The following is a 15689-nucleotide window of genomic DNA, read 5'->3' as shown; positions in this document are numbered from 1 at the left end:
AGTACTGTGTCCATTTGAAAGCTGGGAAAAGGGAACTGGCTAATCCCGTTAGTTTAGGGAGATTACATTTAATCACTGGGTATCATGGTAGGAAGTGAGTACCTTTGAGAGCCAATTCTCAAGTCTCTGGCATTAGGAAGGGCCATGACCTGGCTGTTAGCTTTCTGCCACTGGGAACAGGATGGGCATCTCGTGGCCAAATTCTCTCCATTCCTGGAGTGGAAACATTTACAACCTACTTCAGTGTTGTATGGGCGACGATCTGTAAACTGCTTTGAACACTGCAAGTTTCAAACAAATCTTTACCCAGCCAGAGAAATCACGATTCTGTGAAGACAATATTTTAATTGAAATGCTTGTAGTTTTATTTTAGTCTTGGAACAGTTACAGTAAGAATTGTCAATGCAAGTAAGAAGGTTGACAAGACTGAACAACAAGAGTTAAGAAAAGATATCCTGCAAGCCCACTTGCAAGACCAGACGTACGCTGTGGGGTACAGAGAGGTCCATGTCTTAGTTTTTGGTTGTTCTATTTAGTCTGCCTTCCACACATCTTCAAAAAAGGCCAAGATTAAGGCAGGCTTGCTTGCATTTTTATTTTTCCCCAAATGAAAGGATCCTTTCAGCAGGAGAGGACTTTGCATCAGGTACTGTACCAGAAGAGCAGATTTACTATCATTTTGGGAGGAGAGGTTGTGGCAGTTCTTGGTCCAGATGACACAATGAAGACTTCTTACATATTATACGCAACTCATTAAAATCTCAACACTTCTCTGGCCAAAAAGTGGGAGTTCTACACGTGAAGCTGCTACACGCCAGATTAGGTATCTTATTCTGGTGAAGACACAGCAAACATCAACTGTACGATGCCATAAAGGCATCATCTCTAGGACAGCAACTGAGATTGTCACAGTTCACCAGGTAAACTGACCCACCTGCCTCTCTCCCTCCACCCCCCCTTCAGCAAAGACAACCCTGTGGCACAAACACAGCCAAAATAATGATGTTGTCCTTGTGAGATAGGTATGAACTAGGCGGAGCCTCCTACTATCAGAGCATCAATACCTTGCAGACAATACATTTTCCTTCACGTGTGCAGGAAGCCAAACAGCAAAAAGATTTGGTGTGTCATTTTTAAACCCCCAGCTAACTTCAGTGGATCATTACGTATCATTTGCAAAGTGCTGTTACTCTTATAGTAGTCTTCAGAACCAGAGAAGGTATCTTGGGCAGTTATAAATGAAGAGTTGTCTCGCGGAACAAGCAGCCTCCATTGCCCATCTGTGCAGGCACTCAAAAAGTTTAACATGTGATAAGACATCACAGCAAGCAACTGCCTCTACATGAGGCTGCTTGTCAAAGACACTGGCAACACACAGACAGAACTATCTACATGAGTAATAAGGTAACCCGGTGTTTCGCGGGCAGCAAGCCGCCACAGAGCAAGCACACAGAGTCACAGCAACTTTTGTTGAACAACCCTATTGCTAGCAAGGGATATCGGGAGGAACACTCTGGAGCTCATCCTCAAGACGTTCTTTCACAAAATTGGTACAAATTGTGTCCACAGGGTTGCAGTGCGGTGCCCTTAGTAGCAATCTGATGCTGGGCAACTTCCAAGCAAAGAAACTGGGATCTCTGGGGGCCCAGAACAGAACCAGACCCACAAGAACATGACACTCCAGCAGACAGATGCATTCTTGAAATAACAGAACTTTATTTAGAAACTGTTTAAAAGTAGAAAAAAACCCTGTCAAGAGGAGTCTGGGTGGAATATGGTTTAGGGCACAAAGTATCTAGAAGGCCACAAGAGAAATAGCACCTCTGATGTTTTAAATAATGGCTTGCTTTTTTTGGCATTTGATGAATTTGGGTCTTCCTCTGAATTTCCATAGGGATTCATGCACTACACAACAGTTACCATAAAATGCTTTGCTTTCTACACACATTTAGAACACATAACCACTGGAAGCAAATGAACAAGAGCACACCAAGCCCAGAGGCTCAGTCTCAGCTGTGGCTGTGGGCAAGATCTCAAGAGGGCCCTCCCCAAAGAGCAGCAATCGACAGGGGGGGTAGGTGGGCGGGATTTGCTCCACGTAAGAGGGACAGGGTCAAGTATGAAATACTGTAATCGAGACTCATCTGAGCACTGTATTTTCTGCAATATTGGATTTCCTATTTAATGCACACCAATCAGTGTTCTTTGCCAGGAGCACTGGCAAAGGCTTAAACGTTGGGAGGCTAACTCAAGGAGGACACACACAAACAGAGAGACAGTCTGGAGATCAAGACTGGCCTCAGTGCAGCACTGCAAAACAAAACTACCCAAATCAATACAGTTTAGTCAGCAGGCTTGGAAGAGGAGGAGGAAGGGGGCGCAGAGAGGAATAGGACCCACAAAATTCAATGGACCAGAGACACAAAAGCAGCTGGTGGGTGAGGGAGGGGACTGGATGCAGGCTGCGAATTGGGTGAAGAGTTTTAAAAGGGATAGCCTTTTTGGTTTGGAAGACACCACATGCCATTGGCCACAGTACAGTACAGGCCTTCAAGCACATCCGTATCTTACGCATTCTAGTCTTGCAATAGGCTACATACAGTAAAGTCTTTCCCCCTTACGACAGTCAGTGATCAGGAGGGCAGCTCTGAATAGATACTGGGCTGTTCTAATTACCCCTTACAGAGCCCTTACTGACTTGAGGCGCCAAGCAAGTCCTTCCAAAACAAGAAAGCCAGATGCTCAAACCCCAATATAGAACACACAAAATCTCTCATCACATTACTTCAATTTGGCATCTGGAAGCACATTTTAAGCCCCCTTAAGGCATCTCTTTAATTGCAGAACACATCTCATATTTGCTCAACCTTCCTGCGAAAAAGTCAATCCTGAAATTGCTCCACTACATACTCCCCACAGCCCACAAAAAGAAAAGAAAAACAGTACAGCAAACTCTCCACAAATCAGTGCCTTACCAGCAACCAAGCAACTCTGCAAACTCCGAATATTCAACCCCTTGCTTCCAAATTACACCAACTAGATGTTAATACTGCTCTGCTACAAAAGTGAGAAAAGAGCTCTCAAATTAAACCCATTGGAGGGGGGGAAAGTATTAAAACTTACGCAAAGTGCACTTCAAGAGGTACTTTTTACTTATGAAAAGAATAAAATGGAGTATTTTAAGCACATGATTGGGGAAAGCTGATTTCTGAATTCTGCTATTGCTGCTCTGCTGGTACAGTCGGTGGACCACTAATACTCCTCTTGCTCCTCTGGTGGCGCTCCTTCATCTGGTATGACAAAACCTTCCTGAAAGGGAAAACAGAGATGCAGAGACCACTGCATTAATCAGCAAGGAACAGCGGGCAAAGGCAGGGTGCCACCTTCCCTTAGAACAGGGGTTGCCAACCTTTCTAAACCAGTGGGCACACTGAGATTTTTTAAGTGCACTGTGGGCACCAGTCACAAAATGGCTGCCACGGTGTAACATAAAATTAGAGAGAGTACTGTGTCTTTCCTCAAAATTGCATACTCAAAAGAGGTTTAATCTACTGAATTTCTGCCTGCCATGCAGTTGCTAATGGCACAAGAGTCCTACAGTGGTGCCCCGCAAGACGAATGCCTCGCAAGACGGAAAACCCGCTAGACGAAAGGGTTTTCCGTTTTTGAGTTGCTTCGCAAGATGATTTTCCCTATGGGCTTGCTTCGCAAGACGAAAACGTCTTGCAAGTCTTGCGATTTCCCTTCCCCCCCCTTTTCCTAAGCCGCTAAGCCGCTAATAGCCTTTTAGCAGCTAAGCCGCTAAGCCTTTAATAGCTGCTAATCCGCTAAACCGCTAATAGCGCTAATCCGCTAATAGGGTTGCTTCGCAAGACGAAAAAACCGCTAGACGAAGAGAATCGTGGAACGGATTCTTTTCGTCTTGCGAGGCACCACTGTATCCTAATGGCACAAGAGGCCTAGCCTGGGCATTGTACTGCAAACTGACAACACAGTGAATCCTTAATGAGTGGCCGGCTGTGGGTTCTACACAAGAAGAGTCTTACATAAGCTTCCCTGCAAAATCTGCACATTTTGCATTTGCCACTTTGCCTTTTTTGTAAAGTGGGTGAGAAGGACACCTTTTCTGTTGTGGCGCCCACTCCACGGAACCACCTCCTTTCTGAATTATGCTGGGCGCTTATATGAATAGTATTTTGGCACCTGCTGAAAACTCATTTATTCCCAAGTCTCTGCTAACAATTAACACCAGTCTGTTTGTTTGGGTTTTAGTATCTACATGGTTATTGTTTAGGTGTTGGTCTTGTAATTTTTGTACTGTGCTGTATACCACTTTGTGGTTTTTAAATGAAAAATGGTATATTATTATTTTAAAATAATAGTTAAATAACCCCCACTGAAACCAGTGAAAACTGTACAGGAATACTTATGCGTGGTTGAGGAGCTGAACTTCTCAGTGGGGTTTGCACAGGAGGGATCTTCCTAACTGTGTCCCAAATGCTGCTGCAGGAGCAAGCATAGGCATAATCTGGAATGTCTAAGCCAGAAATTGGGGGAAGCATTCACCAGATACTTACATCCGTGGCATAAAGAATCTCCACAATCCTTTGAAGAACAGGGTCACTCTCTCCTTCATTCTCCTGACAGATCAGCTCAATGTTCCTCAGTTTTCCAAAGTAGAAGTCTCTTTCCTTCTCCAAATCTTCCACAGTCATCTTTAATACATTGATCTGCCAGAGAACAATTCACAGTGCTTCTTACAGAGAAAATGCTTGTGCCCAAGAAGGAACAAAGGGGAGGGCTTGCACATTTAAGGCTGCAATCTTAAGTCTCATTAAACTCAATAGGGCTTGTTACCAAGTAGATGTGCATAGGATTGCATTGCAATGTTGCTCTACCAATGAAATGCAAGCAATTTTTGTGGGTGGGTAACTAAGAGACAACTTTGTATGTTTTGAGGTTTTAAGCAACACTGTACTCCTCTTAAGTTAGATGAACCAATGGTGTGCAATGTAATGGGTAGGCAGTTTAAGCAGCAGTTTTCAGCACAACTCTTGTGGTAAGAATGTCGTGGAAACAACCTCACCAAGGTCCAGTCCCAAAGCAACATCTGTAAGGCAGCCAGGGCAGTCACCATATCATGTGGTTCTACTTACCAAGACCAATTTGAGCAACATAACCACTGCCAACAACTCTCTTCCGCTACACATTTGGAGTCTATAGCTCATGAATGTAGATTATGGGTGGAATTCAATGTCACGCTAAGGCATTTTTGCTTGTCAGGTAGAACAATCTTACTTCTCCCCCTATGTGCTATTCTGGGGGGGGGGGGGTCCCTGATCCTCCCAATAAGATTTGGGGAGCGCATGGGGGTGGAGGCAAAGGGGAGTACTGTTGCACTAGCAGTACTTGTGCTGGCTTCTAAGAGCGCAACCACTTAGCTGAATCTGGCCCGATGTCTAACAATACTGTTCACATCTCCATTACAAAGACGTGATCAGCACAGAAAACGCCAAGGTATCTCTCCCACAATCATGTTACTTTGTGATAATACACTGCAGTGCATTTGAGAGTCAAGACAGCCCATGCCGGGAGCCTCTGTTGATCGGTGCAGCCTACTTGCTGGAAGCCCACCTGCTGGATCAGTTCAGCCGACTCTTCTTCCCCAATTCCTCCAGGAGCCTTTTTAACCATCGCAGGTCCAGTTTTATTAGCCACTGTTGTTCTCTGTGCAACCATGGGCCTCGCTGGAGCTGCAACACAGAAGGGTATTAGCTGCAGTTCCAAAATGCCCATTCCACACACACCTGTGCTCCACATATTAGCCAACTAAAGTGAGACAGCACCCAAAGCGTACCATCCCGTGTGCAGGAAAGCACCTTAACCCTACAGCCTCAAAGAATGCCATCTCCCTGTTAAGTGCTTAGTACCGAACACAGGCTTTACAACCGCTTTCTGTAAGGAAGCAGGGCGCTCTACTCTTGCTGCCTTCAGTTCTTGAGTCCCCACAAAACTGTGATCTACAAAAGGAAAGCATTTCTAGCTGTTATACGCTGAACTGAATCACACAGTATACCACCAGATTAGGAGCACCTGGTCACAGGTAAGACACAAGGCAATCCCCTTCCTGCTGGGGAGGAGCAGGATTAAAGGGCAGTCTCAAGCAGAGGGTGTTTGTTTCCTGTCTGGAGACCGGCACACCCTTGTGAAATATAGGAAGCGACAAATTTCAACAACAGCCTGGATTTCAACAATGACTCGCAGGCATACATTAAAAGGGCTGTGCAAGTGCCAGAGTGTGAACACATCTGCACACAAGCACAACCCTGCACCACCTCTCAGTGCTAAGCATATCTCCAGATGTGAACCTGGATGGCACGTGGACGCTCATGCTATGTATTCATACTGGCACAAGAGGCATGAGGAGACAGAGCACGCAACAGCAAGTCTCTGCCTCCAACAGAGACTTCCTCTCTAGGCTGCCACCCAATCCTCAGGTTCCTTGCTAGCAGCCTCTGGGCAAAAGCAGCCACAGAATCTGGATCCCGCAAGCCCCTCACCCAACACACAACGCGAAGGCATCCGATTATGAGAGCCCTGAACCACAAAGCTAGCCTGGCCAGACAGATTTGTCAACAGGTTGCCTTACCTGTGCCAGTAGAGCTAAGATTCTTTTTGGGTTTGTTGAGCAGGGGTACGACAAGAGCAGGGGCTGGGGCTGTCTCCTGGCCTTGCCGAGCTGCCACAGGGTCATAGTCTTTCCCATCGTAGTTTGCATCAAAGAATTTTTTGAACCACTGAACAAATTCAAAATTATCCTGGAATTTTCCTTTCACTAATTTGTCCACCGGAATTATCTGAGGGGAGAGAGAAGTATATTTAGTCCAATGAGAAAAACAAAACACTCAAGATGTTTCTGAGATGAGTGGACAGAACTTGCCAGCTCCAGTTCATGAGATTCCTCCAGAAACATGAGCCAGGAGAGAATAGGTAGGCCCAAGTTTTTCTGCACAGAGGTCATATTCCAACAAACTCTGGAGTGCATGCAGAACACCAATGAGGAAGCAAGCACGGGAATGATATCAAAATAATGTTACAACAAGGAAAGCCTGTTTTTATAATATTCTATCCCATTCAGAGTTTAAAAATTGTGATGCAACAATTGTGTCTGATGTTCTTTTGGCCCTGTCAGCCTCTTACCTGCAATCTTCAATACACACTGTACATGTTTGAATATGCTATTCTGCCATTTTTCTGCTTTAAAGTCAGGTGCAATTGGTAATTTTAAAGTGATAATTTAAAATACAGTGGTACCTCGGGTTACAGACGCTTCAGGTTATGCATTTTCAGGTTGCACACGGCGCCGAACCTGGAAGTACCGGAACAGGTTACTTCTGGGTTTCGGCAATCACGCTTCGCGCATGTGCAGAAGCGCCAAATTGCAACCCGTGCGTGCGCAGACGTGGCGCTGTGGGTTGCGAACATGCCTCCTGCATGGATCACGTTCACAACCCGAGGTTCCACTGTAATGCAATTTTAAATTATGATTAAACTCAATCTGCCTTTCTCTCCACCACCATCAACCACAGTCTCCCTGTACTCTCCTCTACCTCTTATTCTTTCCCCACCACAGAGGTCTCTGCACCTCTTCCCTGTCTAGCCCCAAGTGAATCCAACTGCGGCTGAAAGCAGCACACCAGGGTAAAGCACCAAATTCAATACCATATGACATCACGTAGCGGACAGGTGGGCAAGGCTGGCCCCAAATGGCCTGGTGGGTCTAATTAAGCCTGTGAGCCAGAGGTTCACCATAGCTGCTTTTCCACATGTACAGTGGTACCTCTGGATGCATACGGGATCCGTTCCAGAGCCCCGTTCGCATCCTGAGTAGAATGTAACACGCGAATGCGCACGCACGTTTTGCCGCTTCCGTGCATGCGCGTGATGTCATTTTCGGCGTCTGTGCATGTGCGAGCGGCGAAACCCAGAAGTAATGCGCTCCGTTACTTCCGGGTCGCTGCAGAGCGTAACCTGAAAATGCTCAAGCTGAAGCATATTTAACCCGAGGTATGTCTGTATACTGGTATAGTTTATGTGTATGTCTGGAAAAACAGAGTACAATGTTAAAACAGATTTTTACAGAGTGAGGTAGGAAAGGGGATTTGGAATTTTCTCCTGAGGCCACAAATCATTTCAGAGTTGGTTGGCACACAGCCTTCCATGTTCTGCATAACTGATACAAAAGGAAAAGTGCCAGAAACCTTTAGAAAATGGAACCATTTAGCCTTTGGTAGTGGGCTGAGTCAGGGTGGGCTGAGATGGTGCAAACTATCCTCAGCCCTCATGGGGAAGCCAGCAGTCTTCCATTGCTATTTTCATCGGTACAAAAAGGGCCTACTTGGCATATCACACATGCCCTAACGAAAGCTCAACAGCTTATTTTTTTTCCTAAAGAAAAGCAGCTTAGAGGAAGGTGCTTTCCCCCCACAGACATTTCTCTGCTACAAAGTGCTCTTTTCTCCCACCAATTTCCTCCTGTGGGGCATCAAAATGCATCTGTTCTTACACAGTTTTGGAAGCCATGTGTGTGCTGGGTTGGTGGAGGGAAGCATATTTTACAACCAAAAAATAGTTTTAATTCAACAGTGACTATTGTATTTATAGATCTTTTCTGTACAAATCAGGGAAATAGCTTTAAAAGACAAGAACTGCAACTGAGAACAAGATATGGTTAGTTGAAAGCAGATGGGATTCAGCATTATCTGAAGAAATGCACCCAGTTTAGGCTGACCAATACTGTGAGGTGATAGAACCCCTGATTTATCAACTTTTAATGAGAAGCTAAGCAAGTGAACAATGCCTGATGAGTGGCAGCAGAAAAGACCAGCAATTTAGGACAAAAGCAACACCAAGACTGTAAAAGAAAAGGAATATTTTAAGCCAGCATCCTGAAAACTGCATTTTTCTATAAAGGTGATTCAAAGCAAGTGCATTCCAAGACAAAAGAGCTTACTTTGTCAACACCCATTCGTTTAAAACCTGCTTGTAGGACCTTGTAGTTTTGGATGTATTCATGTTCCAACTTTGCCTGGAATTTTACTTTCTTCAGTGTTACAGAACCAGGGAACAGCATATCCATAAACTGACAATAAGCAGCACCTGAAAAGATAAATAAAAACAGGCACACTTGTGAAAAACTGAACTCGAGCAAGTGGGACGCAACAAAGACAAGAAGTAATAGAAATGCTAGCATATTCACAACAGCAGCAATCGCCCTCCTGCAAACACATTTCAACAAGCCTGTGGGAGTGCAGTATGACCAGACATCCACTACAGCTGTCTCTGGGATTGCAAACCCTTAGAGCAGTCACTTTTGTTAACAAAGTTTTGCAAGAAAATCCATTCCCCCATCTCCCACCCAATTCAACAAATAAGACAGGGGAGATCATGAGCTCTACCGCCTTTACAGTTTCTGGTTAGCAAAACCAGACCACTGACAAGTCACTAGTCAACACACTGCATGGCATTATGGACAAACACTTCCAAGCTGTGACAATAATTTTGTCTCTTGGCTTGCTTTAGCAAGAGGCGCCTTTCCTCAACCCATGCTACTGCCACAATAAGACAACCACCCTTCGTTCAGGGACAGATATACCCTATTACATGGGTAGGCAAACTAAGGCCCAGGGGCCAGATCCGGCTCAGTCGCCTTCTAAATCCGGCCTGCAGACGGTCTGGGAATCAGCGTGTTTTTACATGAGTAGAATGTGTGCTTTTATTTAAAATGCATCTCTGGGTTATTTGTGGGGCAGAGGAATTTGTTCATTTCCCCCCCAAAATATAGTCCAGCCCCCCACAAGGTCTGAAGGACAGTGGACCGGCCCCTGCTGAAAAAGTTTGCTGGCCCCTGCCCTATTATCATTGGCATTCAGCTGCTCCCCACAAACTGGGACATGTCCAAGCAACAGCCCTTATTCAACACATGCTAAGTAAAGGCGGTGCTATAAGCCTGCAATATTGCTACTGAACAGCTACCTCATTGCTGAGAACCTGTTACTGTGGAATATGCAGGCGCCAACATTTCCACTTCTCCCAACACCTTAACACTTAAATCAAGCCCATGATCATAGTCAGTCACAGATTCTAAGAGAACAGATACCACAATAGAAAAAGCAGACATCTTCTGCAGGAAGGTGGCATGGAACTTTAGCATCTCGAACTGTAACATTCCCTGTACCTAAACAGAGTGGGCACATTCCACATGGAATATTACCTACACTAGGAAATTTATTTATAAGCGGCTTGAATGAAAAAGAATTCTCCAAGTTGTGCACAGATAAAATGATAGACAAAGCATAGCTGCCCTTCCGCATTCTCATAAGGATGTCAGCCTTCCCCAAAAGCAAAATACTTCAGGAGTTGAAAACAAATTCAATGGAATCACAACATGAGGTGATTGTTATGCATGACTGTTATGTTACGCTTACTCATGGCTTCTGAAAAATCACTTCACTTGCTGCATTTTTTTTTGTTGTGTTAACAAAGCTCCACAGGTGGTACAATGAGGAAATTACTGTGACTGACCAGTTTGCTTCAGACAGTACAGGAGAATGGTAGTTAAAGCAGACTGCAAATAACCATTAAGGACAACATCTCTCAAAGTCTAGTTCTCCTCAAGCATAACAAAGGTGTTTCCGATCACCCTGATGAATCTAGAAGATTTTATTGTGATTACTCAATGACTGTTAACCTTCAAGAATGAGAATTCCTCAGTTCCCAATTCCTTACATCTTGATCCTATTGCTTCCTCAATGACTTCTGTTCTGCGGCAGCCATCAAGTTGACTACTCCAAAATTAACACAACACTTTATTTTTCCACTTCAAAGCAGAATTTTTATCTTAGTGCCAATTTTTCTTCACTCTGAGCTCATCATCAGTACCCCCTCAACAGCACACATGTAGCCATAGATGAGGGCAGCACTGCTCCCCATTGCAGGTAATAAATGTTATGTATTAACCCTCTCAGTACATTTGCCCGGCCATGTATTCACTTATCCCATTCTTTATACCCTTCTTTTCCATCAAACAATTTTTCACAATGACCATCACTGCCTGCACTGTGTAGTTCCTAATTCAGATGTGACTTGAAAGCCCTCCTAGATCTTCAACAATTACTGTGTCTGCACTAAGATATGCCTCATTCTCCCTTTGCTTTTCCTATTTGTACTGTACATTACAAGTCCACAAACTCAGTTTAACATTAAAAACAAAAACAAAACAAACAAGCAGCATTACAGCTTTGCAACACAGAAGCTCTGCTACCATCACTATGGATTCATCTCCTTTGAGGTTTATCCACAGTGCAGAAGTCTTGTGCAAGCATTGCTAACACCAGGCAACCTTCCACAGGGATTAATATAGGATTTGCAAAAACAGAACCTAGTTTTATCTTCTGCAAAGCTTAGAAATTCCCTTAAACAGAGGTGGCCCACGTTGGAATTCAGGCATGGAGCCCAGATGGATTCAGATTGTTCCACTGGCTACATCTCTGCTAGAGATGGATGATATATCAATATTTTGTCTCTTACTGGTATGAACTCCAGAACATGATCAAGGTTTAGAGAGAATGCACTGCCCTGCTGACCCGGCAGGCAGGAAGCGGCACTTTACTGCAAAGTAAATGGCCATTTCCCGCCTGCCCGCAATATCAAGGCATAAGCCCTTGCCTCCTCTCAGCTGGCATTGCAGAGTAAAGGGCTTTACTTTGCAGTAAAAGCTGCTTTATGCCTGCACAATCTGCAAGGCCATGGCTTTGCTCTTTAGTTATGCAGGTTCAAGGCACACACCTCATGTCTTTAAGGCACACACTTAAAGAGTAGACTCAGCACCAAATCAGGCTAAGCACAGAAATCAGGCTAAGCAGGATATCTGGGTCTCTACTCTGCCTGGTGTGTGCCTTAAAACCCCGTAGATCTCGTCTGCAAAAAAAGAAACTTTGTTTGCTTATTGGAATCTACCTTCCTCAGCACTGCTGTGGGAGGCAGATTCCGATCAGCAAAGAAAATTTATTCTTCCAATAAGATCAATGTGACTTGGGCTCCTGCTTCTGTTCAGAAAATGATGCATCACTTTTGCAGTAAAGACTTTAAGCATTTGGAAACTAAGGTGCAGACAATGCTGAAAGTCAAGGCACGACTGACAGGTATGAGGAAATTTTGGGCTTCAGATGCTGCTGAAACTACATCTCCCATCATTCCCGACCACTGACCACGCTTGCTAGGCTTGAAGAGAGTTGTAGTTCAGCAACACCTGGAAGGCTATATAGCATCTACCACAAAAACCCTTCCATGCCACAAGCAAGGGATAAGAAGCTGAATGTACCTGTAGAAATGCATACATATTAAAAGCAGATGGTTCAAACAAGCATGCCACACCCTACACAGAAAGGCACAAAAACATTTGTACTCACTTGGCTGTGGAAATTTATTCTGAACTCAATATGAGAAGCAGTTAAGACAAGGCAAGCAAAGCAAAAACCTATCAAGACAGCCTTCTAGCACCCACCACTGGTTTTTCAAAGGAAAATAGTAATGCTTTGGAAACCTCAAGCAGCAAGTTCCTCCGCTCTCAGCACTTTTCTTACCTGAGCAAAGCTGCTCTATCTTTGTCAAGTTCAATTGTAAGGACTCATTGATCCAGGCGAGCATGTCATGTCGACTCAAGTTATCGCTTGTCACCGAAGTGGAATACACATTAACGGCCATTTTCTGCAAGGGGAAATAACCAAGAAGGGATTTCGTTTATACACAGGCTAGTGAACCAGCACCTGCACATCTCATGCTCCAAGGAAGCCTTTTTCCAGACATCAAGAGCACAGTCACATCTGTTGGATATAGGCCACCTCCTTAGTAAAACGTTTACTGGAGACAGTCTGGTTATTTATCAGAAATCTACTGTCTGAGTAATGTGATGAGACTATATTTATACATAGCTGGATGCAAATGCTGTACTCACACTCAGGCACAGCAAGTAAACTTACTTTATTGTACCAGGAAATATACTGCAATAGGCATAACGATCCACTGCAGGGAAGAGTACTGTAACCCATTCAATTTAACAACTGGCTCAGAAACATTCTCTTTTACCATTAATGCCCATTCTCTTTCCACAAAATAGATAAAAGAGTAGAGATGAGATTTAAGAAGAACTCAGAGATGAATAATAACTAAACGAAGAGGCAAAAGAGATTAGGAAAGGCTGAATGGATGCACTGGGTCTTCAAGGAAGATGAGGTGCTTCATTTTAGGCAAATACATGTCACAGGAAAGTTTAGTGGTAGATTCTGAACACTGGAGGAAGAGGAGGAGATGGCAAAATGCAGCGCATTGGTGCATTTTTATGCCCAATATGAAGTCTGAAGCAGCTGTTTCAAGAGAGGGCATGTTTCATGGCAAGGTGTTTTTGCACTAATGAAATTTAACTTGTGTGGTCAAAATAAATCAAACACAGTCTGGTTCAGAAAGACATAGCAAAGCAGACATCCTCCTAATACAGTGGTACCTCGGGTTAAGTACTTAATTCGTCCAGGAGGTCCGTTCTTAACCTGAAACTGTTCTTAACCTGAAGCACCACTTTAGCTAATGGGGCCTCCCGCTGCCGCTGGATAATGATTTCTGTTCTCATCCTGAAGCAAAGTTCTTAACCCGAGGTACTATTTCTGGGTTAGCGGAATCTGTAACCTGAAGCGTATGTAACCCAAGGTACCACTGTACTGGCAATGAACTCTAAGGGCCTAGCCAGTCACTTTGGTTTAGCAGGCCATATAATGAGGCTGCATTCACTACAATGGCAGGGATTACAATGGTACCTCTGGTTGCAAACGGGATCCATTCCGGAGGCCCATTTGCAACATGAAAAGAGTGAGCGCAACTTGCAGCGGCGCATCTGCACATGCGCAGGTTGCGATTCGCCGCTTCTGCGCATGCTCACGACATCATTTTGTGCGTCTGCGCATGCGCGAATGCTGAAACCCGGAAGTAACCCTTTCCGGTACTTCTGGGTTGTGGCAGGACATAACCTGAAAGAACGTAACAGGAAGCAAACGTAACATGAGGTATGACTGTATTTGGAAGATCAGATGCGTATCTATTTTATGAACAGGAGAGCAACCCCAACCTAAGGATCGTGTTCCACACAGGCTTGGGCGAGCTCTGCTTTCCAGATAAAAAATGTGGCATTGCTGCTTCAGGAAGCATCCTGGAGGGGAGAGTTTCCCAGAAACACCTCCGGGAGTCTCTGCAGGCGCACCTGTGCTACGGTTCCCTTTTACCTTCTTACAGGGGAAGTGGCCGGACACCCCCGGCCCCGTCCCAGGCACGTGAATTGCCCGTGAAACTCGAGTTCCCCCTGAGTGGGAGGGAACAAGCCTTGATCGGGGGCCAAAAATGAGTAGCTATGTGCTCTTTTCAGGACCAGAAAAGCTTGGAGGAGCAAACTAGGCCAAGGCTGAGCGAGAGGGCGAGGTCGACGGGGTGGGACCCTTGCAAAGAGGGCTCTGCTGGGCAAGTGCCCCCCGTTCCTTGCCAGGGGGGTCCCCGACATTTCCGCAACCGACCTATCCTCTCAAGTGCGGGGAACCCAGAGGTCCTCTAGACGGGGCAGGACCTACGCCTGCCCCCTCATCATCATCATCGTGGCGATGGGAGCCGGCGAGCCCAAGATCCCCGGGGGGGAAACACGCCGGCGGAGCGAGGCCGCCCCCAAGTCAGCCTCCCGCCTGGCCCGGTCCCCGGGGCGGGTCCCATTCCGGGGTCGTCCCCCCCCCCCCCGCCACCCACCGGCAGGCGGGCGGAGACGGAGACCGAAAAGAAGCGCTGGCCTATTTGCATAAAAACCGCACTCATCTGCATATGCAAATAGCACGCGGAAGGTTCTCTTCCCCACCCCGCCCCCACCCCGCGCCAGACGCGGCCTTTCGGTCGCGGCCGGAGCTAGGAGGGCGGGGCCCGGCCCGCCTCAGACTCGCCTCGCCGCCTGGCCAGGCCCAGCCGAGCCGCCCGCCGCCCTCCCTTTCTCCTCAGCCGCCCCCAACGGAAGGACGGAGGGACGGACGGGTCTCCGTCTCCTTCGCCGCCGCCGCGCCCTCAGAGCCCGTTACCTCAGTCGCTCGCCGTTCAAACCGGCCCCGCCCGCCTCGCCCGGGATATAGCGTCACGCGGCTACGCCGGCGGGCTGACGTCACTTCGGGGGAGGAAAGAGGAAGGAGAGGCGCGTACGGCCGCGGGGAGGGGCTTCCCGAGCGGAAGAGGCGGGGTCGGTTTCCAAGCCCGCCCTCCGTTGCTGAGAGACGGCGTTTCTGGCCCGCCTCCCGGCTTGAAAGACAGAGCGGCTGGCCAATGGGCGCGGCGGTGGGGAAAAGCGCGTGACGACCCCGCCTCCTTTCACAAAGCAACGAGCTTCAGGGTCGTGGGTTCGAGTCCCGCGTTCGGCTCAAAATTCCTGCATTACAGGGGGGTGGACTAGATGACCCTCGGCCTCCCTTAAATTCTATAAATCTAACATTTTCTGTTTCCCTCAGAGGACCACGCCCACTTTGTGCCCAATTCTGCTCAGAGACTTTATGACGGCTGGTTTTTGTAACGCGTGTCAGGTCTGCGCGTGTGAACGCTCCCTGCCTGCGCGTCCGGAG

General features: G+C 46.4%; 1 protein-coding gene across 3 annotated transcripts; it reads right to left on the bottom strand.

Annotated features, from left to right (window-relative positions):
* Positions 1-341: 341 nt before the first annotated feature.
* MAPRE1 (microtubule associated protein RP/EB family member 1) lies at positions 342-15302 on the bottom strand. Of its 3 annotated transcripts, none has more exons than XM_028735634.2 (7): positions 15159-15302; positions 12645-12768; positions 9014-9159; positions 6650-6857; positions 5635-5753; positions 4578-4730; positions 342-3309 (listed from the first exon to the last, which is right to left on the bottom strand). In XM_028735634.2, the coding sequence occupies exons 2-7, from the start codon at positions 12763-12765 to the stop codon at positions 3253-3255; spliced, it is 804 nt and encodes a 267-aa protein (XP_028591467.1). In that variant the 5' UTR covers positions 12766-12768; positions 15159-15302; the 3' UTR covers positions 342-3252. The 3 variants fall into 3 exon arrangements, with proteins under 3 accessions (XP_028591467.1, XP_028591468.1, XP_077785596.1); XM_028735635.2 differs by lacking the exon at positions 15159-15302 and adding an exon at positions 15027-15130; XM_077929470.1 differs by lacking the exon at positions 15159-15302 and adding an exon at positions 13869-13893.
* Positions 15303-15689: the final 387 nt, after the last annotated feature.

Source organism: Podarcis muralis, chromosome 5 (genome assembly GCF_964188315.1).
Source record: "Podarcis muralis chromosome 5, rPodMur119.hap1.1, whole genome shotgun sequence".
Classification (NCBI taxonomy): domain Eukaryota; kingdom Metazoa; phylum Chordata; class Lepidosauria; order Squamata; family Lacertidae; genus Podarcis; species Podarcis muralis.
Note: the sequence above shows the minus strand (reverse complement) of the source record. Positions and strands in the feature narration are given on the sequence as shown.